General features: G+C 37.1%; 1 protein-coding gene across 2 annotated transcripts in view; it reads right to left on the bottom strand.

Annotated features, from left to right (window-relative positions):
- GRIA2 (glutamate ionotropic receptor AMPA type subunit 2) overlaps positions 1-26,713 on the bottom strand; it is a gene marked incomplete at both ends in the record, with an annotated part of 92,436 nt that overhangs the window by 27,929 nt on the left and 37,794 nt on the right. For both annotated transcript variants that reach the window (XM_082316559.1, XM_082316560.1), the window contains 4 exons: positions 10,149-10,310; positions 12,734-12,787; positions 17,129-17,325; positions 21,162-21,401. In XM_082316559.1, the coding sequence (XP_082172685.1) occupies positions 10,149-10,310; positions 12,734-12,787; positions 17,129-17,325; positions 21,162-21,401 (653 nt within the window). The remainder of the gene's footprint in view (positions 1-10,148; positions 10,311-12,733; positions 12,788-17,128; positions 17,326-21,161; positions 21,402-26,713) is intronic.

Raw genomic sequence — 26,713 nt, 5'->3', positions numbered from 1 at the left:
GACCTTCTTTCACTCCTTTTAAAGCTGAATATAGCAAAGATCACAAGATTTATGAACCCCAAGGTGCTTGGCCTTTCTATCTATTTCACCTACTACTCTAATAGGAGGGAGATTCCAGGACTGTAATTCCTCCCCCAAGATTACTTCCAATCCAGAAAACACTCTTCTCACTAGAGTCATCAGAGGTGCTAATTCAGGGGAGAAAAAAAAAAAAAAAAAAAAAAAGTCTTTCATTAGATTTAATGCAAAGGCCAAAGAGAAGAGCTAATGCTACTGTAAAACAGATGTTTCTTCACAATATCAGAAAGACATGAGAGAAGAAAAAAAATTATGGGTCTTGGCAAAAGTCTTAGCAACAAAATGAACCCTCTGTCTTCCAGGAGGAAGCAGAACAATGCCAGATCTTATTAATGGCACTGGCATTTGGATCTACCGAAGTTCCAGACCCTTTTCCATTCAAAAGAACAGAAAGTCAGCAGGCACGTCTTACATTCCCCCAGGAATGTTAATACAGAAGTTGTGTGGGAATTTATCCATTCCATTACCCAGAAGGTCAAATTAGCCTAACGTTGTGGCCCCTTTACTTTCTGAAAACGCATTACAGAAAAAGAGCTCCGCCATGTCAGACAACCTCAGAAATCCTTTGACCTTTGTCTCAACTAAGCCACCTCTGCCCACAGAAAGAGGGGCAGATGCTTTCAGAAGTGTCCTGCCTTTCGCTCTGAGTCCACCATGTTGTTTTGTCTCAGCTTTTGTTGGTCATGGCAAATGGATCTAAAGCATACAACTGGTGAGATGATTCAACGTTGTTTGCTCAGCCAGTGGTCAGTAATGATGTTATAGTGCGGTGCGCTGCTGTACAAGGCTTTTATTTTGCTGTTGCTACAATTATCATGTATAAGCAATTTAAAGTCAATGAAATACTGAAGCAGACACCAAGTTCTGCAAGGCATTCTCCCAGCCAGTGCCATTAAAAACATGGCAGTTTTTACGCTAGTACTAAAAAAGAAAAAAACAAACAAACAAACAAAAAAAAAAAACAAAACCAAAAAAATGTTCACAGCTGTAGCCTTTTTTCCTAATCTATCATATTATGCTGCAATACAAAAATATCTTTCCTTTAAAAACTTCTTAATGAGAAAGAATAACTATCAGGTATCAGAACAAGATCTTGAAAGGAACACAGTAGCTTTTAAGGCAAATCTTCACAGTGTATCTTTTTTCTCTACCTTATACCTTTCCTTCTCCCTCTGAAAAATCCTAAATAATTAAAAATAAATAAATCAGGAGGACACCTAATCTCTCCTTACAGTAAAGGCAGAAACAACTCCAAACTATTCATAATTTACATATTTGTACAACTGCCAATTGTACATTCACTACATTTGTGTAACAACTTCTTTGAACCTCAAATCATGGAGGTTCTCAAAATCTTCAGACATTACTCAATGGCTGAAAAGTTTACTATCTAAACTCTCGTCTTTTTTTTAAGTTCCTTAAAAAGTCTATTAATTCTTGCCCTATTCCTCTCCATTTTTCTAGAAGCTTTTTAAACCCTCCTAATTCTCAAACCTAAAGCTTATTCCTGGTGTACTTTATATCACCACAAAACCCACACAGAGCTTGACAAAAAATTAAAACCAATTACTTGGATTTGAATCCATACAGCTTGACAGAAATAGTAACAACAATTATTTGGATTTGAACCCACAGCATTTTAGTTATTAAAAAAAAAAAAAAAAAAAGTTGTTGTCTTCTAATCCATGCCACTGCCTGTGGAAAATATACAAACTGACAAAATAAATACGATTTTACAATTATTTGTATAATCTTACTTATAACTTCAAACAGAATGCACTTTCAAAACAGCAATGTCACTGATGATAAAATCACCTTTAATTTACTGTAAACCACAAAGAACATATGCCTTTTTAATTGTCACCATATGAATATATAAAACCTTTTTCTTCAAGCCTAAGCTAGAGAAAAGTATGTGACTCTTCACAGTGTTAAAAATCAGCAGGATCCAGCAGCAAAAACTGAAGCCTATGGTTATAATAGTGAAAATAGACCAAGTAGGAAAATTTAAAGCAGAGGATGAGAACAAAATCTACAAATACTAAAACATTTACTGAAATACAGTCCTTCAGTCACTGCTCTTTTTATGATAAAAATGGCCATCCAAGCATTATTAACTATGGTAAATATCCTTGAGTTGAGCTTTTAACCAAAAGAAAGTTATTGAGATGGTCATAAAAATGTATTCTAGGTCATTTTTTAGTAGAATAATTCATGGTTGGCGCAATTAATAAAATGGTAGAAGAGAGATTAGAGATTAGATCATTCTGTCTTATAAAATGACTGATACCATATGAATGATAAGAACCTGAAAATTCCATTAGGCTCTACAGCTATATTATTTTTACTCACAGTCAACAGGAAGTCCAATATAGATCAATGGAAATAAATTATTTACCCTAGAAGCTGAACAACACTGCAACAGAAATGATTCTAAATTGGAATTTCACATGACGATTCTTTAGATTGGAATTTTTTACTAGCCTATTAAATAAAACCACACTAAATGATCTTTTAATTTGGTTTTAATATATTCTGAATCATCACCATTCTCTGTAACAATCTGTAGGAGGAGTACCTGGACATGATATTACAATACACCTTGCAGAAATTCACTTAGCAGGTGACAAAAAAAAAAAAAAAAAAAAAAAGAAAAAAAACCCAATCAACAGGATCTGAGAGCACTCATCATACATACTGCAGTGTTCTAAAAATTTCCAAAACCTGCCATTTAAAATTAATAGTAAAGTCAAGTCCTAAATTAAAAAAAGAAAAAAAAAAACTAAACCACAACACGTCCCTAGTTTCATTATCAATTCTCATCTACCCCAACCAGCACAAGTATTTGCCTATTGTCTCAAGACTAAATGCTTTCTCAAGACTGTTTGCCCCAATCTAATTCCAAGTAAAATACTAATACAATTAAATACACCAATCTTACCAGGTTGCTGATTTTACCAAGAAATAGTTACTGTCAGAGAATAATACACACTTCATATTTGCTTTTCTGCCACCCCATACCGGCTAATATAGGCAGCTACCTACATTGACAGGTCCTTAATACCAGCCTTGCCCCAGCAATAAGCCTGCATGTCTCCCCTCCGTGTTCACATAAGCGATCCTCAGTGCTTCTCCTCCTCCCTTACTCCCCCGACCCAAGAAACATTTGGCCATAGGTGCCTCTCCAGCTCTGAGCTGCCACCACCCTTCTGTGCCTTTCACTTACATCCCAACAGGCTCTTGCCACTTTGCTGACCCCTTTTCCTGAATCACACATTCCTCCTACTGCTACTTTCAGCTTTGTGTATCCCTCCCCCTTCTCCTCTTATCCCCATTTCTCCATCAAGCTCTCCTCTCCTAAATGACATTGATCTTGGTGAGGATAGAGGTATGCCTGATCTTGCTGAACACTTGGTGCATGAAGGAATAGTAGCTTTCTGCTGTTTATATCAACGATATTCAGGTGAATTGCTGGTTGAAAAAAGTGATAAAGAGTTCCTGGGAAAATAGGCAGGAGGAAACTATTGCACTTTGTTGGCTGAAGATCCTTAAACACTTACAATTACCAAGAATAAGTGGATTCAAATTCAAAGAAACAGAGCTGCATAGGGACATCAGGACTTGCCTCTGTAGTTTTCTGAAGTCTGGCAAATACTTTTGCTTTAGCACAGTTCAGCCACTTTTACTTGCAGGATCGAAGGATCTGGGTCAATAGGTCCTTTGTATGTCTGAGACAAATCTACAGATATCGCCTCAAACCACCCACTGCTTTCACTGACTAAATGTTGCATTCTTTAATTGAGTTTTCTTAACAAAAAACCCAAACAAACAAACAAAAAACCACAAACCCAAAACAAACAAAAAAACCCAAAAACCCAAACCAACTGTGCTGGAATGAGTGATTACTTATGCAAAAGAGCCTTAAGCTATGAAAAAGAAGCATGAAGTTTAACAATGAAATTTCTTATGTCCACATTTTTCATATATATTTTTGCAAGTAGAGAAGATTGAATACTGGCATTCAAAAGCCCAGTGAAACCAGGTAGCTAGAATGCTCACTGCTAGACGTATATTTTTTATGCCCACGAAACCAAAACGCAAGGACTGGAAAACATAGGCAGAAAAATCTCACAAATCTACAGTTTTACAAGGGCACTTAAAAAAAAAATATTCCAGTTCAGTTCCTGATTAAATCACATAATAAATAGTGAAATTAACTATTTTTTATTCTTATTTATAAATCATTATTATCTACTTGAATTCAAGCATAATCAAACATATTTTTCCATTAAAACTGTAGCAGATGCAACAGAATGTCACTTAGAACTCTTGTTAAAATGCCTGGTATTATAAAATCATTTTCCAACATACTGCAGTCATAAGAGGCATGTCCCAAAATTAAGGTATTGTCTAGTTCATTAATTGTACAATTTTGCTTAGTTGTCTATATCTAGACCAAATGCTTTCTGAATTTCCAGTTTGAAGAAATGTTTTCACTGTTCTCCTCTTTGTTCCTTATTATCAATGAGTCATCTATATTTTAATTATTTCTGCAAGGTAACTAAGTGCTTTTATATTTGTCTGCATGTTCTCTGTATTCCATCCTCGAGGTAAATCAGCACCAGTAGAGTTAAACCAGCAGCTTTCAATTACAAGCTTCATTCTTCCTGACTTACAGTTTAAGATTGGCAGTTTTCAACTTCTGCAATTTTATCCTAAAGAGCACACCATTTTGTACTACACAAACAGTGCAAATTCTAGAATCACATTATCTTTAAAAAAAATAGATTTCTTAATAATTTTCTAAAAGGCTAGATGACTTGGCGATAAAAAAAAGAGACTTGCAAATGCGAAACTACTAAAGGCAAAATCAGAAGGCAAAAACAATCTATCATTTTGTTATCTTAGCTATGCACTGGTTGTGTGTGTGTGTGGGGGGGAACAGATTATAAAGCTTGAAATACAATTGTATGAATTCTGAGCATCTGAATCAATGCACCAGCATGAAGCAGTTTAAGCCATTGAAAACAGCTGCAATGAGTACTGGGGTTGTTACCATCTTGCAGCACAACAGTATTCTCTACAAGTCTGAGCTGCTTTAGATTTTCAACCAGGCAGCCCCAAATTCTTTTCTGCGTGCTGCACATAGTTTCTGTATATATCATACACAAGTTGTCTCAGATACTTCTTGCACACACCAAGCCTGAGGTTGCTCTTAGAAAAGCTCATCACAGAGTAGGATGGCTTATAGAATAGAATAGACTATTTCAGTTGGAAGGGACATAAAACGATCATTGAGTCCAACTGCCTGACCAATTCAAGGCTGACCAAAAGTTAAAGCATGTTGTTAAGGGCATTGTCCAAATGCCTCTTAAACACTGACAGGCCTGGGGCATCGACCACCTCTCTAGGAAGCCTGTTCCAGTGTTTGACCACCCTCTCGGTAAAGAAATGCTTCCTAATGCCCAGTCTAAACCTCCCCCGGATTGAACCATTCCCATGTGTCCTATCACTGGATACCAGGGAGAAAAGCTCGGCACCTCCCTCTCCACATCCCCTTCTCACGAAGCTGTAGAGAGCCATGAGGTTGCCCTTCACCCTCCTTTTCTCCAAACTAGACAAGCCCAAAGTCCTTAGCTGCTCCTCACAGGCCATGCCTTCCAGCCCCTTCACCAGCTTTGTTGCCCTCCTCTGGACGTATTCAAGGACCTTCACATCCTTCTTAAATTATGGGGCCCAGAACTGCACACAGTACTCAAGGTGAGGCCGCACCAGCGCTGAACACAGTAGGATAATCACCTTTTGACTGGCTGGTGATGCTGTGTTTGATGCACCCCAGGATGCGGTTTGATGCACCCCTCTTGGCTGCCAGGGCACACTGCTGACTCCTATTGAGCCTGCTGTCAACCAGCACCCCCAGGTCCCTTTTTGCATGGCTGGTCTCCAGCCACTCTTCTCCCCATTTACACTTGTATACTTTAAGCGTAGTACTTATCATGTCTCACTAGCCTGCAATAGGTACGAATTGAGCTTCTTCCTGGAATTGGACCAAAGGCTGCCCCCAGACAGAATGGGTTAATCAGATTAGGAAGTTGGAGCAGTTGGATCTGAACAGATGTGTTGTCCTTCAGTGTCCTTTCACAACAGCAAGAAGTTTGCCTTAGACATAATAGCCTGCCACAACACTAAGGCTCAGAAATTCCAGCATATCTGTAAATACACAATAATGGATCAAAAGGGGATTTCAACTTGTCATTATTAGGCCTTTATAAAATCAAATGTGGCTTTTGTTTTGCTACTTGACACAGAAATTCGCCATGATGCTCAGTGGTATGTTTCAAGATCTGCACATTATTAGCTCTTCTGGAATTGCATGCAGAGACTGATAACACCCTTAGTTACAAGAGATATATTTCAAATTTAATCTGAGGTAAACAGTGTATCAGCTTTACTTTTGAAAGATCAGAAGACCTTTTGTAAAAAGGCAGCAAAGCACTAGTTTTAAGTGTCCTGCTTAATCTTTAAATCTTGTGGTTTTTATCAGCACAGGTACAGTGCAGCAACAAATAAAATCAGTGGCTCTTCTCATCTATGTCCTAAGACTGCAGTTTCTTATAATTAATACTTCATAAATTGTGAAGGTACATTTTTAAAGCAATTTGATCCAGGTCCTCTTCTGGGCACCTATGGAACAGGTTTTCAATGTTTTCCTTTCTTGAAAAGCATGTTCCTTTGAAATGCACTTTTTCTTAGAAAGAGGTGTCTTTCTCCATTTGCAGGACTGTACGTGGATGCTGTGATATGTCTTGCCATGTCAGCTCAGTCATATTCCATTGACTTGCATTTTATAATGTGAAATGAATGTATGATTCCTTTTGGATTAAAGAAGGAAGATAATACAACACAGTTGCAATGCTATTGCCTGCAGTGAGATAACATTTGCAATCCCAGGGATAAAACTATCTGCTAGGGCCATGTAACCTCCTCTCATTTGTGTATTGATAATACAGGACTTTTATTAGCCTTCCTAACTGCTTCATACAGAATTTGCAGTGACAGCTTCCTAGATCCCATGGGAACTAGTGGCAAAAGCTCATTTATAACCACTGACAATTTGGACAACTGCCTCAAAACCAAAGAGGGTGGCAAAAGCTCATTTATAAACAGTAACAATTTGGATAACTGCCTCAAAACCAAAAGGGGAGAAAGGTTATTCATAAGATCACAGAAGGGACAAACAGGAGACCAGTGAGTTAACCTGCTCAGTAACTTAGATATTTATACACTATTCCGAGAAGCAAAGGATAACAAACATGGCTAGATTATTAATATAAGAAGGAATGGCATGTTCAGGAAGGACAGGTAGGGAATGCAATTCAACAAGAATACATGAAAAATCCTGTACTTTAAAGGAATGATCATGTGCACAGATATGGTATGAGACTGTCTAAATTGGCAGCAGTACAGAAAAGCAATGCAGAAAAAGATCTGGATGTTAGTGTGTATCTCATGATAAATGTATTTCAACAGTGTCATGATGGGGCAGGGAGAAGAGAGAGCAACACAAAGGGAAGCCCTGAAAGGAGTGCTGTCTCCGAGATACATCAAGCCATTATTTCGATTTCTACAGCACAGTACTCAGAAGCAGTGCAGTACCCAGCCTGGCTTTTCAAAGAAGATGGGTACCAATTAGAAAGCTTCCAGAGAAAAATGATGAACAGGATCTGGGAGTAGAAAATTCAAAGGAAAAGGGATTATGTAGTTTAGCAGGGAGAAAAGCAAGGACAAATATGGTAGCCATTTTCAAATACAGAAGTACAGCTAAAAAGGAGAACTTCCACATATCCATTAGAAGCAGATAAAGGAGTAATAGATTAGGCGATATAAAGGCTGATTTAGGTTAGACAAAAAACAAAAAATAAGATTAATTAAGCTCCGAAATAGAACGTTTGGGGAAGTTGTGAAATCACTATCCACAGGAACTGCACAGGTATAGCGGATTCTGCCTTCAGGCACGGAGGATGGACCGGGCGACTGACTGCTCAAAGACCTTTCTTGCCCTGTGTCTATGATTTCTATGATTCTGCTCTGCCTCTAGCTCCCTCAAGAATGGGAATTAAATGTGACATAGCCCTGCCCTTACGTGTAATGGCAGGCAGAAATGACAAGTGATATGTGTACAAGGGTAAAAGACAGAAAGCTACACAAAGAAATACAGTAACTGATACAATCAATCGCTCCAAACAGTGCAATATACAACCACTTTCCCCCCCATCAGTACCTCTAGCATTTATAATTTATCTGATAATTTAACATAAGTTTCCATCTCTTGACTGAAAGTCAGTGCGCTTGTATAATTCTTGAGCAGACAATATATAAAGGAAGATAGATTAGCCTTTTTAATTCAATTTAAAATGTGTTTTTAGTTAATGAAATTCATGAAAATAAATGTTTCAATTCATTTACTTTTCCTATCCATAACAAAATAAACCTCAAAAACATAACATATTCCAAATACTCTCCTTCAACCCTTTCAATTTCTAGTAGACTTGAAAGGACCTATCACAGAAGAAATAAAGGGAATACCTGTGATAAAGTTACGGATTTTAATGCTATAAGAAAACACGGCAACCACTTCATCTTATCTAACACATATGATTTCTCCCCTAACGTAAGGAATATCAGAGGTACCAGAATCCTTAGCACTGTGTCCCACTAATTTATTTTTCCATCAACGAGAAGAACTGCATCTTGGTTTCAGTTAGACTTTTTTACTTTAGTCATGCACCTCACAGTGATTATTCCCAGACTACAATTCCGCAACATTAGTAGGTAGGTAAGTAATTTGGGCACTCAAAAATCAGAGACAAAAGAATTGCATCAATCACCCACAGCCACGTGCGTTCCCTTTTTCCTAAATGAGAGCACTATATATTATATATATTACACGCATGTAATATGAATGTATCTAAAGACATGACACAGACTAGTTTACTTTGTCAAACATCAAATGAGAAATTCACTTATTCTGTCCGAGGGATTTTAAAATACAAAAATAACCACAGGAAAATCATAGCTTTGACTAAGTCCCCCATAAATTTGGCCTCAGAAAAAGGGAACCTACGAACTTTATTTTTCAATTTAAATTAAAGTTGTGCGATTTTAAGGATTTTTGTTCCAGGAATTTAAAATATTGTTCTTACATTCCTTGCTGAAACTTCTTATCCATCTCATTATAAATCAAGAATATGCTTCATATTCAAACTATAGCACAAAAAAAAAAGTTTCACCTAGAACATTTGCTGTTTATCTTTTTGTCTTAATACCTTTTGGAGATATTTAAGTATACTCATCCTTAATAAAATTTCTGATTGTATTACTTAAAAGAAAAATTATTTGGCATTAAAATTGCGTTATTCTTTTTAACATCTTGCAAGCACTAATTGATCCTCATAACGGTCACGTAAGGTAAGAAGGTACTATTATTGCAGTTTTATCCAGAGGGAAAACTGAGGTAAGGAAGTTTAACCACTTGCCCCGTGTCACATCTTGTTTCACTCAGGCCTGAAATCAGACCATGATTCTGTACCTCAGGCATACCATTTATTTTTAAGTCTTTGTAGGATTTAGGCATCTGTCTCAAAGCAACTGTCTTACCATTTCTTTGGGAGATTATGTTATATCAGAAAGTGCTAGATCTGTGCTCCCTGGAAGCCTACGTATGACTACATATTTTCCTTTAAAACATTTCAAAACACAGAGAAAGAGAAAAACCAAAAAAAGTCAGTAGATACTTAATGTATCATCACATCCAAAACAATTACCTAACAAGCTGTCAAGTGCGGATTTACAGTGATACAAGAAAAATTAAAATTGTCTTGAACATTTTTGACACTGCAGTATCTTTACTCAACCAGTCCTATAACAGTGAATATTAAAAGTACCCCAGAGAAATATAAAATTGCGTTGGCACAGCTGATTTTGAAGGGCTTTCTCTGTCTCTTGTCTTTCTATTCCAATTCCCTCACTTCCTCTACCTCCATCATGGTTAAAACAAATGTAAGACATACCTTAATTGTACTAGTGTGTGCACCGGGATATTCTTTTTCCTCCAGTGTTGACCAACGTTGTATAAACTTTGACACCAGAGGATCATCGTAGTCAACTATCTGAAATCCTGAGACATTAGCTCCTCCAAACTGAATTTTTGACAAATCTCCATCAGTAAATCCCTGGGCACAGAAAACATTATGTCTGTTATTGCACCAGTTTTGGCAGATCTCTCAATAGCATATACAAATAAAGAGTTACCATATGACTTCTACTGCAGAAGTGTAAGCCAACATTTTCCTCAAACAGGATCCAAGTTTAAATCCTGGGCTGCCGGCAGTAAGTCGTCAGCTCTGCCAGCCTGTAATACCTCTTGTTGCTCACTAGACACATACCTTTATAGAGCAAGGGCTGAGTGGAGCTGTCCATGCCATGCTTACTTTCCGAAACAATCCCATATAATTTCAGTGGGACTGCTTAAATGAGAAAGGGAACGCTGACATGAACAATAGCTAGGCAAGCAAGTTTTAGCCAGGAATAGTTACAGCCACAGATGAGTCCTCTTTTTGCTAGGAACATTAAAGCCTGTGGAAGGACTTACCATCTCCCCTGCCTCCTCCCTCCAGCATAAAGAACTACTTCTCATTCTTACAAACAGTACATATGTTCTGTTCTCCATGTTCTGTGTTTTAACTTGCCCCAAATAACCATACAAATGAATTTACATGACATACTGATTTCAGACAGTTCAGTTTAAATGAATGCTCTGAGTAAACAAAAAAAGAAGTAGCAACCTCAGACCACATTATCAGAAGTTGCTACTATTGCCGTACTAGGTAATCTTTAATTATTGCATATGATATGCATATTGATGATACTCATCAATGATGTGTTGCTGCATACTAATACAGACACTTCTACAGGGATCACGAAACTTTCTGCAATATTATTGTGAGCTTGAAGTTTGAACGGGAACATTTATTGTATACTTTGACCCCTTCTCCATCTATCAGCATATTTTATTCTTAAAGTAGACCAAATTCTTGACTGATCAGACTGGAGGAGAACATTATTACAGTCAAGAAAAGAAGAAAGAAGGTGGATTCAGTGAAGAAGATGGAATGTGATCAAGTACTAGATAAGTTTTCTTTCTGACAGAGAAAAAAACAGTTTTAAAATCATTACCACATATATTTTATATAATATTATACAAAAGATCTACAATATTTGTATTTAAGCTGTATAAATCTGTAGGAAGCAAATATGATATTAAACAGCTTTAAAATACAGATTCAATAAGTTTTAGATCTTATGGGCTTATTGTTACAAACTTAAAGCAATGGCTAAAATAGCAACCAGTCAACATAATGAAATACACTAGGTAATTTTTCTGAAATGTTTATTTCCCTTAAGACTCAAAATACTATTTATACAACATTTGCAGTGCAAAATACAAATATTTAACAGTTAGGGAATTTTTCAAGTTTTGTAAGACTTTTATGCTTGCTTTGTGAATATCAGGACCCTAACTTCTTTATCCTAAAAATTAATCAATAAATATAAAAACGAAACCCCACTGTTCAGCTTTTAAAAAGGCCTTTAGAGTATAAGGCTTCCTCACACCTGCCTAGCAACATAGGTGATTCTTCAGAATACTGCCTGCTTGGAGGCGGAAAGTGTTTTGATTAAAGGCTGGGAGGAGACAGAGGTTATGTCTGAAATGTGATAAACACACTATGGTCATTCTGTTTCCTCAGGCCCCTCAAAGGACCATGGAAGACAGAGCACACTGGGCCCTGCTGGAATTTATAGCAAACGCTATCACAGTCCAAGAATAAATGATGACAAAAATTATTTAGACACATTCACACCATGCAAACGCCAAAACTCTTTTCTGGAACAGAATAACTGAGATTCAAGCCTGCAGAATTTGCTTTATCTGTTACAAAAAAGCATTGGATTAGATTCCCTAGCTTCAGTAAATAAGTGCTGTTGACTTTAACATCAGCAAAATGGCCCTTCAGCTTAAAGACACAATTCTAAAAAAAAATTACCTTGACAAAATTTAGTGAGTTTCCTTAACTTAGGAACACTATTACCTGTACTGTCTGATCACCTATGTTCAAGAAAAGATTAATTCAAACTGATTACCAAACCCATCTGAGGAATGACAATGTGTAAAGCTGAGACTCACTAGTCTAGCAGAATGAAAGCTGAGAACTGTAATTTGTAAGTACTTTAGAGGTGAGAGAAGAAACATCAGCTTGCTGAATGAATGTGTCGGTCTATAATGTGGAAAGTCATTTTTCTGACTTCCATACCCTACTTTTCTCTAAAGTATGTAGAAAACGGGATGAAGCTCTACTGAAGGTGCTGAGTAACCTTCACTCCCATTAATGGGAATATCACAGGAGTCATTTAAGCCCTGAAAAGACTCAGCCAATACAACAAATACCATCTCAATACATGCATTCATTTAGCAAGGATAAAGACATTTAGCTTTTTTCTATTTTCTAAAATGCATTTGAAACAAAATAGTAGTTGATGTTCTTCCATAAACAGTAAAATGAGTAATACAGGTATTTTAAAAATTAAAAATGCTTACCAGATTTGCAATGATATAATGGTAACCTTTAACATGTTTACCAATTGTGATAACCTGCAAAAAAGAAGAAATACCCCCGTAATGGAGAATGTTCACCCGATATATGGACTGAGACTTAAAAACTATAAAATGTAGTATGATGTAAAGGCTAGTTATGAGCTTTATCACATGCAATACTGAGCTTGTTCAGTGTTTTACTTTTCATTTTACCTAATGCACCATTGAACATACTCTCTGCTAGTGGAAATTAGTCACGGTGAAGTCCAAGTCCCAAGATCTGTAAACAGAGGAACTGAATGCTAATTACTATGCTGTGTATTAAAGGCACAACCTGGACAGGAGGGAGCAGGCATCAAGCAGTAGAAGCACTGTGCCTCAGAGATTCCTGCTTAGATTCTGCTCCCTTTGTAGCAGAATTGTAACATTCCTTGAACTAGAAAAAGTTTAAAAGCCCGCTGACATTAATGAAAGCATCTACATTATGTGGAAGTCTTCTAAAGTTCAAATTGTTGTTTATTGCCTTAAGGCTTCCTCATAATCTCCCTCAAAGCCAGCCGCTGGTTTCTCAGCAGTCTCCACTGGCAGGCATGTAGTATGGATTCTTCTCCCAAATAAGCCTAATTTAGACTATGTGTGCATGGAAAAGTTTACAATTTGAAGCACAACACTTCTCCAGAGAAAGGATATGGGAAATAAGAGGACTCTAAAGGCTTCTTCCATCTTTTGAACAATGAGAACAACTTAAATCAAGAGAGGATGTTTCATTTATCTCCCCATTTAACATATAACTAAAATATTCAGAATAGGTATCCTGTGACTTATATCAGGCTAGTGATGAATGACATTCCACATACTTGATTTAATGAAGTTACAGGAATATAACTGAAGGCAGTGTTTAACACTAAGTTTTATATTACTACAGTTTGGGACTGAGTGGGATCACATTACATAAGCCATAGAAGTTATTAATTTTTTCCTCTTTTGAGCTTAATATATACATGATACATGAACTTAATGATTCTAAAACAGTTACTTGTTTCAGACTACTTAAAACTCATTACTTATTAAAAGGTTTAAGAACTGTGTTCAGATGTATTTCTTATGCAGCTGCTGCTTCCAAAGAAATTTCAGTTAGACCAAACAGATTAGCTCTTCTACATAAAATGCTTCTTTGTCATTGGTATCTGAGAAAAAGACCAGTAGTTCCAAGTCTTTAGATCAATGATTAGTAACTCTGCTCTAACTGTCACTGGGTACTATTTCATTAATCTAGCTTTCTAAAACATTGCCCTGTGCCACTCATCCATATGAACACTAAGGATGATGCCAGTTAAAACTCCGGGAAGATTCAGTGGTGGCTCCAAAAGCCGTGATGAAGGAGCTGTGGTGAATACAAAAGGTATTCACCAGTGTCCCTAGTTTAGACTAGCATCTCAAGCAGGGATAGACAAGAAGTGGCAGTAATTCCATGTATGCCCAAAGGGTGTTATCAGGGGGAAATGAGATCCTGCAAAGGAAGCTGGCTGAGAAGAGATAGAGGCTGTATAACGAAGAGCATGGTAACACTGAATTGCCAAATCAGAGAAGAGGAATATAAACTAGTCTTAGGAAAGTTGGGGAACTGAAAATTTTTTCAACTTCAACTTATATAAATAATTGAAACCTGGAAGAGAAACTAAAAAATGAGACAAAAACAAGAACAACGAAGCAACTTTGCAAACACATTGTGTGCCTACATAAAGATCCAAGGACTACAGAGCATAATTGGGTGAATCTGAGGTTGCCACCACAGCTTAGAAAGTTAGTGGGATAAATCAAACCACTACAACAGTTTTGTTCAAGAATGGAAAGCAAGGAAGAAAGTAAAGAAGTTGCTGCTCTATGTATCAAGAATGCAAGTAATACTTCAGTATTGAAGAAAAATGTGGTCAACAGAAAGCCTGTTGCATGTCTCAGTAAAATACATAGAAAAAGAAAAAGGATACTGATACAAAGGGTCTACTTCAGGCACCCTAATAAAAAGAAGGAAATTCCTGAGGGTTGTTTGGGAGCAGGAATTAAAAGAATTTTTTAAGGAATAGATCTGGTAGCAAAGCAAGACTTGAAGTACATAATCTGCTTGTAGAAAAGAAAATCAGAAGAACACACTCAAAGGATACTCACAGGCCAAGAAATCCTTTGTTCAGCACAGACTTTCATTTTAAGAGATGAAGAAAATTAAGACAGAAACAGTTATTTTAGATTTTATTTTAGGCTACTTGAAAAATTGAAAGTGTGTTTATCTCTTTATGTAAGGAAGGCAAGTTACAGAAACAGAGTGTAAGGATAATGGACTTAAAAAAACAGACCAAACTCTAGAAACTGCTAGGGTATCTTGCAGAGAGAATCTCAAGGCTAAAACTATATGAAACATCTGACAGCAGTTTAAGAGACCATGTTCTAGGGCATAGCAGAAAACTACTTTGACAAGAACAACTAATTGGAATTATATTAACTGACCTGTGTGGCTGATCCACAGTTATCTAGAATTCTTCAGTGACTTAGAGATCAAAACAGCAGAAACAAAGGTTTGTCCATCTGTATGCTTAAGGAGTAGCACAAGTCTGTGGGGATAAGCTGAGAAAATCTAAGACTCAAAACAAGGCAGACTCTATCAAAGAGCAATCAGGGCAAGAAAAATATCCCAGAGCTGCAATCAAAATAAGAGAAGCCAAAAAAAAAATAATAGGTCTATTACTAAACAAACAAAAATAGTAAAAATGAGTGATAACTAAAGGGTAAATAGGGTTCTTGTCTTTAAAAAGTGGTAAAAGAAGAAACTGAAGAAACTTACAGTCAGCCAAACTTTCATATCAGGGAAGAGATTATAATGAATATTACAGACTTAATTTCAAAAGAATCTATAGGATAAGAAGAAGATAAACAGTTAATATAGTCTTGTCAAGATCAAAATATGTCAAAGCAATTTCTTTCCTTTCCCTGACATGATAGCTAGCCTAATAGATAATGAGGAAACAGCAGATGTGACATATCTGGAGTTTAATACGGCTTTTGTCCTGTATGACATCATTACAAGCTCTAAAGGGAACATGAACAAGACAAAAAGTCACTGTAAGGTAAGTGAACAACTGTTTGAAAAGCCACACAGAACCAGCTGAAGAGGACCTATAAGTACTACTTCTCTCAAGCATTGCTCTACTCAGTATTTTTCCTGACATGGATAACAAGCCAGAAAATACGATTTTAAAAAACTGCAGATGATAGGGAGGTTGCAAAGGCTCTGGAGAACAGGATCAAATTCAAATTGATCTTGAAAATTAGAGAAACACTTTGTGGATATGAATTCCAAATAAAACAGACAAATACAATGCACTCCATTTAGGACACTGCTCATTTCCGGAGCCTCTCCAAAATGTAATGACCTTCATAACAAAGACCAAAATAACAAGCCCTTCAAAAAAGCTTCAAACCAATATATGTACACTCTGATGATTTATCCCTACAGATGCTGTGCAGTCTCACATGGTCAAGCTCAAGCCAGCAGGGAGCTATCCTTTTAATTTTCCATTGTGCTCTGCATGCGTGAAAAGAAGATACAGAGACAGTAAGACCTTCCCAGACACTAGGATTGAAGAGGTGGATTTGAAGGTAAGGCAATAATTTGAATCTGAGCACTGTGATGCTGTTGTAAAAAAGAAAATGAAAAAAAAATCATTTTGGCAAAGAATATATATGCAGGTGGAGAGAAGATGTAATTTTCTGTTCTGTTTAAAGCTCAGGAGGCCTTAGCTATGGAAAAGAGCATCCAGTTTTGGTTAACACACTTTAAGAGGGAGATAAAATGAAGAGAGAACCAAGGACAGTACGAATGACAAAGAGCTCAGAAACATGAATTATGAAGGGAGTTAAATGGAAATGAGAAGCTGTTGATAGAGCCTTCCCAAGATGTAAAACATTCTCGGTAAAAGCATTAGAAGTAGAAAATACTTTCTAGGTGTAAGGAAAACTAATCCCTAGACATAATATAACTATTTATAATGCACCATATATAATAGCATATCTACATACAATATAGTATACTACCCAGGTTGTGAAATAGCCTTAATGAGTTTTTTTGTTGTTGTGGTGTGTTTGTTTTTGTTTTTTTTTTAACAATCAGGATATATAACCATACGGGATCATGCAGATAGAATTACCTTGCCTTTGAGCAAAAGGAGGGATTATAGGATTTGTATGTTCACTTTCTGCCTGATATATATGTGGTCCTCAATACAAATCTGTCACTTCCAAATGATGCATAATAATTACAAAAATAGGATCAAGAGAAATGAACTCATGACTTTTACTTATAGAATATAGCTAACTGCTGTCACTGAAAAACAGAGAATAGCAAACCTGATCAACAATGTCGTTGACTTTATCGCGCTCACAGTCCAAAATCACTCGCCTTTCCTTTTTTACCTCTAGATCTTGAAATAGTGAACGGTAAGTTTCATCTTTTCTGTCATTGTTAATATTTCCTACATTGATAGCAGTCACTTGCCATTTCTTTTCAGCAGCAGAATCCAGCACAGCTTGCAATGTTGATAAGCCTAGTGAAGCACAGGAGAAAACAGAAGAGATGACTGATAAAGCTTCGGGACTAACAAGCTATAAGCTTGTTGAACGTGATTTATGAGATTACTTATTTAAGATTTCCCTGTAACTTGTTTGACCTGTCACACATTGTTAGGACTCAGAAATGAAGATATGTGTGGGCCCAGTCACTTCTTATTGCATGAAATTTCTATTTACATCGCTGCAAGGAATCAGGGTAGAGACTTGTCAGGACAACCTTTTGGTTTTGCTTCAACTGTCTTCAGAATGGGATTTTGCCAGTTTCACTGATCCACTGCTGGACTTCCACATGCTGGGAAAGAGGTCTTCTAGGAGAAAAGTGGTCCAATTACAGCAAGAGGATCAGCTGCTTATTACGAGATGCTATTGAACTGTTTTTGTTCTCAGCACTTGAGCAGTACTGTATTTAAACCTGGACCTCACTGAGCTCTGTGGCAGAATTCTCATGTTCTCCAGTGGTGCTAATGGAGTTATTTCTGTTGCCTACAGTCATATCCCTGATTATGAAAGAAGATGTGCTGAGATACATTTTTTCATATAGATAAGTAGGCTCCATGCTAACACCTACAAGCAGTCTACAGAAGTTTGCTTCCATTTTATCCTTTTGGCGCATTCCTGCCATGAATGTGTCTGTACAGCTGCAACTGCCTACAATATACTGTAAAATCAGTGAAGATGTTACTTGACTGGTTTTCCTTTTCAAGGATTAAATAACAGAGTATAGAAACATGAAAATTACTGCTGGAAATTAATTTCTGCTCTACAACAAAGACCATTTTAACAATTTCCAGCAGTACAGGAATTAGACTTGTTAGATTTAAATTCCTTCCAGAGAATTCTACATAATTCTAGAGGGCAATTTAAAGATAGCAGATAGTATTACAGAAAAAAAAAAAATTAGACTTTCTCACAAGCCAATTGACATTTTTGCACATTCATCCCCCCTGAAACCACAGAACACCAGGATTCATTTATTTGAGACAAATTTCTGACTTGGTATGTAAAGGAAGCTTCAGGTATAACTCTTATGAGAAATAATAGTGGTTCTGCCCATAAATGTAGAAAGAAAGCACTACGAATTAACTAGTCTCATAGTTTGTAAATACTTCATTAAATTAAGATTGGTCAGTGTTTAGCAATTCAGCTTTATCAGTGAAAAATAAATATACAGCACTATACATGACTGGTCATCAGCAAAGATAGAAAATGGCAGGCTTCCAAAAGGATAAATTCAATGATTATCTCAAATAGTTCTGGTTTTCTATGTTGTCTTTAAAGAAGACTGATACGAAGTTTTATATGTCATGCAATGAATATTTCTTTTAAAATAATAGAGAAGTACAGTCCAAGGGTACATATAAACCATTTATAACATGTTAAAGATAAATGTGGAGAACTCATGCTAACAGGAAAAGATAATGTAAGCAAACTAAAAGATGTACGAAATACCTTAAAACATTAAAAAGCACTAAAATAAGTCTGTATCTCAAAATAACGTTTTAAATGGTAATTTAAAATAATTAAGAAAAACAAACCACAAAAAAACCCCTGAAACGGATATAATCTGAATCATTGTTTCAGATCTCATTTAGTAGACTTGAAGTCCTCCAATCTGTCTGTATGTTTCCTCCGAGTTAAACAGAATCTCAGTTATGCATAAATTAATAAGGGCTATTAATGCTAACGCTATCCATTACAAAGGGTTTCTATATTTTACTCCTCTGATCTTCCATTTTTCCTAGGGACTGCCTTTGTCGGGGTGTCTCGGGTTTCTCTGTAGAGATGTCAAATGGCTGCCTGGATTTCTTGCTTTCTACAGGTGGCAGGTTTGTCATCCCCATACAGTTTAATTTATTCTGATAGCAATAACACATTGCAAAAGAATGAAAAACAAACAAAAAAAAAGCATTCGCTACAATACTTCTGTGGATGTGGAAGTATCTGGAGAGCGGTAACGGAAGTGGGAGTCTGCAGAGAAAACTCCAACAACTTCAGCTGCTTTTTTTAAACTGCAGGAATACTTCTGTTTGGGAGCCTCCGTGTGCCTGAACCTCTTTTGGTTATCATGAGACAAACTCTTAATTCAGTGAGCTCTGAAAAGGAGGACTGAACAGAGGCTGAGTAAATTAGCAATTCTATTACAGATAGAATCCTCCAGTAATGTCACTACTTTTTCCAAAACCCGCTGTTTGGTACTGGCAACAGAGAGGAGGCAAGGAGGATAAAGGACACTAATCCACGTTATATGAGAGCAACTGCTGTATTAAGCTAGTAATAGCTTGGACATGCATATACTGAATGGCCTCACTTCTTATAGACAGGAATGAGATATGAAATTGCCCCGCACTTCAATCAGTCAGCCCCTAACCACAGAAGAGCTGTAAAAGTACCGATAAATACTTCTTTTGGAATAAGTCATCGAACTAATTCCTATTAGCTCTCACAGCTTCCATGAAGAGTAAGTCTCTCTGCCTTTTTTACCTCACTCCTGGAGGTGGAAACATTTTAAATTACGTATCATTCCTTAAATATACGTCACTGTCACTACATTAACACTTATGCAAAAGTGTTTAGAGGAACCGACATCAGGGTTTGATGTCAGTGTTGCTGACTACATACTGCTTGACTCTGCAGGTTAACCTTGTGAAATCAGTGGGAGCACTGAGGAGCAACGACTTATTCAGCATAAAGGTAGGAGTTTCATGCCTTGGAGCTTGTTATCGCTGGGGTGCCTTGCCACAATTAAAACAAACAAATAAGAAAAAGAGGTATAACCAAAGGGTGACTGCAAATAACAATTTCACGCTGTTATTCCTGGCCAGATTCAGCCAGTGCAGCTCACAAGAACAACTAGGTGTTTTTCAGTATTTCCTAAATATAAATCACACGCAGGTCATTTACTGCACACTGCTACCTGATTGACAGACTATTGGCTAAGCAAGTACTCTTAATGTGCACTTAACATTCAACTCTGAGCAATGAACATGCAGGTGAGCCACAAAATAGCCGTTTTAAAGGGAACAGGAGAAGGTAAGAATAGAAAAAAGTTACCCAAGGACTACTAGGTGAGGAGAACCTGAAAACAGAATGACAATAATGGAATTCCAGAAAGTGCAGTCAAAAAAAAAAAAAAAAAAAAAAAACAACCCACTTCTGTATAATGCTGCTTCTTCTCAGAAAACTAATTAATATACCACAATTTGCAAGTGAATTTTCCCAGTTCATAAACTGTTATATTTTTATTACTACAGCCATAAAAGGGCATAGGACTCGAGAAGACTGTACTGCAGATTAAACTGCTCACAAGCAGTGGATTTGGGTTTATCAATCAACAACAACAAAAATATCTAAGCTCAACAGAGGAGAGGAACTTGAATATTTATCAAAAGCAATCTCCAAAGACACAAGGAATGCATCCAAGACTCTTGCTTGTTTGGTGCCCAACTATCGATTTTGCATGTGAATCTGTGGTAGTAGATTGCCCTTCATGCTCATATTTTTTTTTCTCCTTAGATGCTTCTTTAAAAAAAAAAAAGAAAAAACTTTTCATAAGAACTGTTTACAACATGTGATTAATCTCACACTGCTTATCAGCACATGCTTGCAATTCCATTAATACATACTGTAATAATTTCATTCTCATTTAAACAAATTTGTTTCTGTCCCAAAAGCTCATTTCTAAATTTAAGCTTACACTTACACTTGCTGCAGGTAAATATTCCTTTCCTTGTTTACTTTTCTAATGCTAATTCCACATTTCAGTGAGATACATCTAGCAAATGTCATGCAGATAAAAAGTACCACATCTTACCTCTGTCGCTGTCATACAAATATGCAAACTTGGTCCACTGATAGTATTCAATCAAGCTAAGAAGAGCTCCCTTGAGGTCAGGTCTCATCTGAATGACAAAGGGATGTGTTCCATCTGTTGGGAAGCTGGGAGTTATGAAGGAGACATGAAGAGTCCCACAGAATGATGTTATGGTATTTACAGACTTCTTGTCATAGAATCCAAAAATAGCAAAGACTCCTCTTGAAAACTGGGAGCAGACTAGGAGGGAGAAAGAAAAACAATTAGGTGGGAGAATTTTTTCAAAAAATGTATTGAAAACTCTATCGTGTGTATATCTATCATAAACAATGAAACTGTCTGATCACCTAAATACCAGGAGAAAACAGTAATACTCTGCTATGGAGATTATTATTTGTTAGTATTTTTAATCAGTAATATAAAGCTTCCGCTAGAAACAACAACAAAAAAAATCAGAGATGTGGTCCACATTCCTAGACAATTAATGTAGAAAAAAAACTCACCAAATTATTCTTAAATTCAATTTATACTGTAAAGAATAGTGATGCAAACATCAATAGCAGCTGTAATTCATAAAATGACTCATTATGACCACACATAGTATTATGGAAATAGATAAATTTTTGTCATGTTAAAAATAAATTAACTCTGAGGTCAAGATTCACTGAGATTTTTACAAAATGCCTTAAATAACTTCCCATTTGGAAAAATATAAAGCCAAAACTAGAAGCAAATCTATTAACAGCAGCAAAGAAGGAAGCTGATTTGCTTTAAAATCCTTCTATTTCAAGGCGTTATTTTAATTCCTGCTTTGCAGGACTCAGCAAAAGCTGGTCCATCTGGATGACACTTGCAGTCATGCTGAAGAAAGAATAACCTCATAGGTGTAACTAACATGCTGATTATTCACTTTTTATCACCGGAGACAATTCAAGCCAACTGATGAATGCTACTGACCACCACAGCCTGTGTAAAAGAGCTAGTTCTTCTGGGTTATTCTCCTTGACACTGCAGGTCACACACGAGTGCCTAAGTTCTAAAACCAGGGTACAGTAAGGAGATGTTAATCTCTAATGCTCATTTATCACCTAAGCATTCTTTGGTTTGCACATAGTCACCTTGAACAAGAGACTTCCTTCTAGAGAAAGCATCAAGTCAGCCTCATTGCAATCCCTGCTACACCTGACCTGCTTATAAATATAAATCACAGTGTAATTGAAGCTAATTTTGCCCAGCTATTTAGTGCACTCATTCTTGAATAAAATTCACATAAGGGCAAAAATAAGTTGACTTTTTTTTAAAATTTCTCAGATTTGAATTAATATTCATACAATATTTTCTCTTTTAAAGCTATTGCAGCTTTAATTAAAAAAAAAAAAACCATCCCTTTATGCCCGTTATTACTCATTGCTATTCTCTTTTCATGGCTTTGCCTATCTGTCTTTGGTACCACAGTCATCTCTCATACCCGAATTATTTCTATACTCCAATTAAAAGCACCTAAACAGTATGGGTGAAATTCTGAGTCTGCCAGTTTCAACAGTTATCGCCTATTAACTTTAATTAGGTCAGAATTTCACCTCAGGTGAGAGAATACAAGCGATTAAAAAACTTGATGAGTAATATCCCTTTAGAAAAGGATGCTGCAGGTTTTCCAGGAGTAGGGTACAAAATGGTCAGACCTCTTCTATTCCAACTGCAAATCATTATATAAAGTTGAAATATTTATCTCAAGTGTATTAAGGGTGTAACACTGCTCATGTTGAACAAAGGTTTCTGAAAAAGGCTGTGAATTTTCTGAATACCTTTTCTGTTTAAGTTACTGGAACTCCTTGTTCTATTCCAAATCACTGCGCTCTCGCTGAGACAAAACCAACTCACTACCTCCCCACACGCTCATGAACAACTGTTTCCCATCTGCAGTGAAGGCTAAATACTTTCTGAACTTGCTACAATAAAGGTGTTAATATCTCATAATCCACCTTCAAAAATGCACATTAAAATAAAGCACCAGTTCACATTTGGATACCTGGGCAAGAATTCCACAGAAGACTGTTACTGGCACACTACTGTGATCTTCTGTATTAAAGCATTTTAATGCTGCATGTAAGGTGATTGAGACAACAACAGTGTCATCCCAGGATCACTGAAAAATAAAAAAGTCAGCCAGTATTGCTGACTCCTAGGATGTTAGCACATCTCCTGTCACACTTACTGCTTTTCTCCAGTCACCAGTCAACAGTTTTCAGCAGATGAAATAACGCTGCCTACAACAGCCAACAACCAGGGCCAGCTGCCTGCACCAGAAAATTTGAAAACCATAGGTGGTGCCTTCTTGGCAGCACCGCTGCCACCCCTAAGAAAGAAAAGCCTGGCTCTTTGGAGCACTGTACTCCAGGCTCTGTTTCAGTTCCTCCCCTATCCTCCCCTCCTTTTCCTGACGCTGGAGAGATCTGGACCTGTCCGGCCTCAGCTAAACGTCTTTGGGGTAATGAAGTTCAATCTGCCCATGCTGTTGGCAAGTTTTAGTTAAGGCTCTGTCCTGGCTCCTGAACTCATGAAACTAAATAGATTTCAACTTCCATTTAAAAAAAAAAACACTACACTTGGAAAACAAAAACAAAAAAAACCCATCACAATTATTTGTGATAGCAAATAAAAAGAGCCCAGATTATTTATGCCTGGCTTCAAAGACGAACTGTGGGCATGTACTGGGTCTGGCTGGGATGGCGTTCACTTTCCACAGAGCAGCCCGTATGGTGCTGTGTTTTGGATTTGTGACTGAAACAGCATTACTAACACATCAGTGTTTTAGCTATTGCTGAGCAGTGCTTGCACAGCGTCAAGGCTTTCTCTTTTTTCCTCTGCCTGTCCCAGCGAGTAGGCTGGGGGGTGGGGTGGGCAAAAAGCTGGGAGGGGACACAGCCAGGCCAGTCGACCCAAGTTGATCAAAGGGATATTCCATGCCATGTAATGTCATTATCAGCCATTAAATTGGGGTAGAGGAAGAAGAGAGTGGGGGGCTCTGAATTCCAAGGTGGCTGTTGCTTGGAGACTGGCTGGGCATCAGTTTGCTTATAGGAGGGGGTGAGTGATTGCCTTTGCACCAGTTGGGTGGGTTTTTTTCTCCCCTCTTTCCTTCACTTATTAAATGGTCTTTATCTTGACCCACAAGTTTTCTCACTTTTGCTCTTCCCATTCTCTCCTCTGTCCACTGGGGGTAGAGGGGAGTGGGCGAGCAGCTGTGTGGGCGCTTGGCTGCTGGCTGGGATGGACTCACGACAGGGCAAAAGGTGTTATTCCACCTTCCACCCACAGGACAGACCTGTTAATACCACTGGCCTGCACTCAAAGGTGTGAAAGAGTTCTGTACCCCTTCAGCGACACAAATGTGCATCCAGTCTACTCTTCAGAAGACAAATGCTGTTCTTTCAACCTGAACATCCTCCCTGACCTGGCACAAACTCATACTACCTCTCTTCACTAGTCACTTACTGCCTATTGACCAAACACAGTTCTCTGGGATTAACACAGCAAACAGATCTCCATTTAATAATCTTTACACATGGTAAATCACCAGTCCTTACATGTATGTGTCGTCTTCTGGGGAAGACGGGTAAAACTGGAATTTTGATCTCCTCTCCTGCACAAAATGAGAGACAAGTACAAAGCACCACCTCCAGCTGGGTAAGTCAAGTCACTGCAGTTCTAGCTACATACAGGAGCTGCAGCTTAAAAACTGCATTCCACACACATGTGTACTCAATGCTGATGAATACTACGATAAAAGCAAAAACATTTTATATTTTTAAAATTATTAAGAAACCAGTCACACAGATATGAACTCTCATTTAATTCAACCACGGCCCCATGGATGTGAGATCAAAACTCTTTCTAACACAAATCTTGAAATTAAGGACATAACACACATTAGCAACTATTAAGCTATGTGGGTCAGCCAGAAAAATCAGGATCAACTTTAATCCAGGTAAAACTAAATTTTCATCAGCAGTGATCAGTGTCACAGTTGCACACTGAAGAACCTCAGTGCTGTGCTTTTGTGTGTGAAATTATTCTAAAGATAAGTGTGAGGGCACCTATGCTATGTAATAAAAACTTGCTAAAAATAAGCATTTAGACTTTGTCTCGAGACAAATGCTTGCAATTGTTCTGAGACATTTGGTCTCTCAGGAGCAGGAGGGAGAAGAAGGGATGGTATTTCCAAATATATAATGGCGATCCAGTGGATAATGCAGGAAGTGTAATTGTTTTTGGCACGATTCCCACCTTAGACTAAGTCTACAGTCATGTTGTTATTGCTGGGAGACATTAGTTTTATAATGGTGAATCACAAGCTGTTCACAGTTATTAGATTAAAAAAATCATGATGATTAGGACTCATAAGCCACTGAAACATGAAAGATCTATTTTACTAAAGACATTAGAAGCAACTGCCAGGATTCATTTCTTTCAAGCTCTTCTATATTAATTGTTTTTCTTTGGGTTTATATTGTCCTTTCTAGAAATAGTCAATGGCCTACTTAGCAACAAGATGGCAAGAATATAGTAAGCTCATTTTGTGATCACTTCTCTAGAGAGACTTGCCTAGAATGGCAAATAACTGGGAATTCCAAGAAACAGGGTAAATAACTAAAGATACCTGAGAAACAACAATTCCCAGGAGGTTTTGTTATAGTTAAGAATTAAGTATTTTATATCTGACTTCTCCTTGTTCTTCTACTAAAATAGCCAGGCAAAAAACTAGTTTGCCCTTGTTTTCCAGAACACTGAAAATGTGTCCTAGTCTTTTCTTCCAAAAGTTAGGGCCCAGATTTGTTCAACAACAAAATTAAGCTTAAGCCTGCAATGAGAAATAGGTGCTTTGTCAAAGGAGGGCCAAAACTACTCACTCAATTATTAACTCTTCTATTGTTAACTACATCTGTTTCTTCTTAGACCTCCTTTTTACCATGATGCACTCATACCTTTCTTTCACACTTTCTCCCTTTCACACTTTCTCCATTTCACTATCCTGTTTTGTCAATGAACTCCATAGGCAGGATAATCCGATATTTAGCCCTGTGGCCATAACTGGTTCTCCAGAAACAAAAAAATACAGCAACATACATTCTTACCTCTCATCATATAGAACATATTTCTGTGATGTGTATCATCTTATACTTAAGACTCAAAAAGTGCCAATTGAAGAGTACAATTGAAAAATCAAAATATAAAAATATTACAAATTCACTTAGCTTTACACAATGAAGTGATGCCAGTGTAGGAATGATAGTTCATTTTCATGACTGAAGAACTGAATCTTTAGACGCATAAAATCACTTAGAAATAGTTGCATTTGAATACATATGCTTAGAAACTATTCCTGATCTAGTCTTCCTAAGCCAAGATTTCCTTTCCAAAGGGAGAGTAATGAACCTAACCATTGTTTACATTCAGGGACAATTAAATTGGAAAAAGAAAATGAGCAAAATCCTCATTTAACTTACTGAAACAAACGTCTAACAGTACCTGCATATAGGTAAGTTTCCAGA

This window comes from Platalea leucorodia (assembly GCF_965183815.1).
Source record: "Platalea leucorodia genome assembly, chromosome: 6".
NCBI lineage: Eukaryota > Metazoa > Chordata > Aves > Pelecaniformes > Threskiornithidae > Platalea > Platalea leucorodia.
This window is presented reverse-complemented; position numbering and strand designations above follow the sequence as displayed.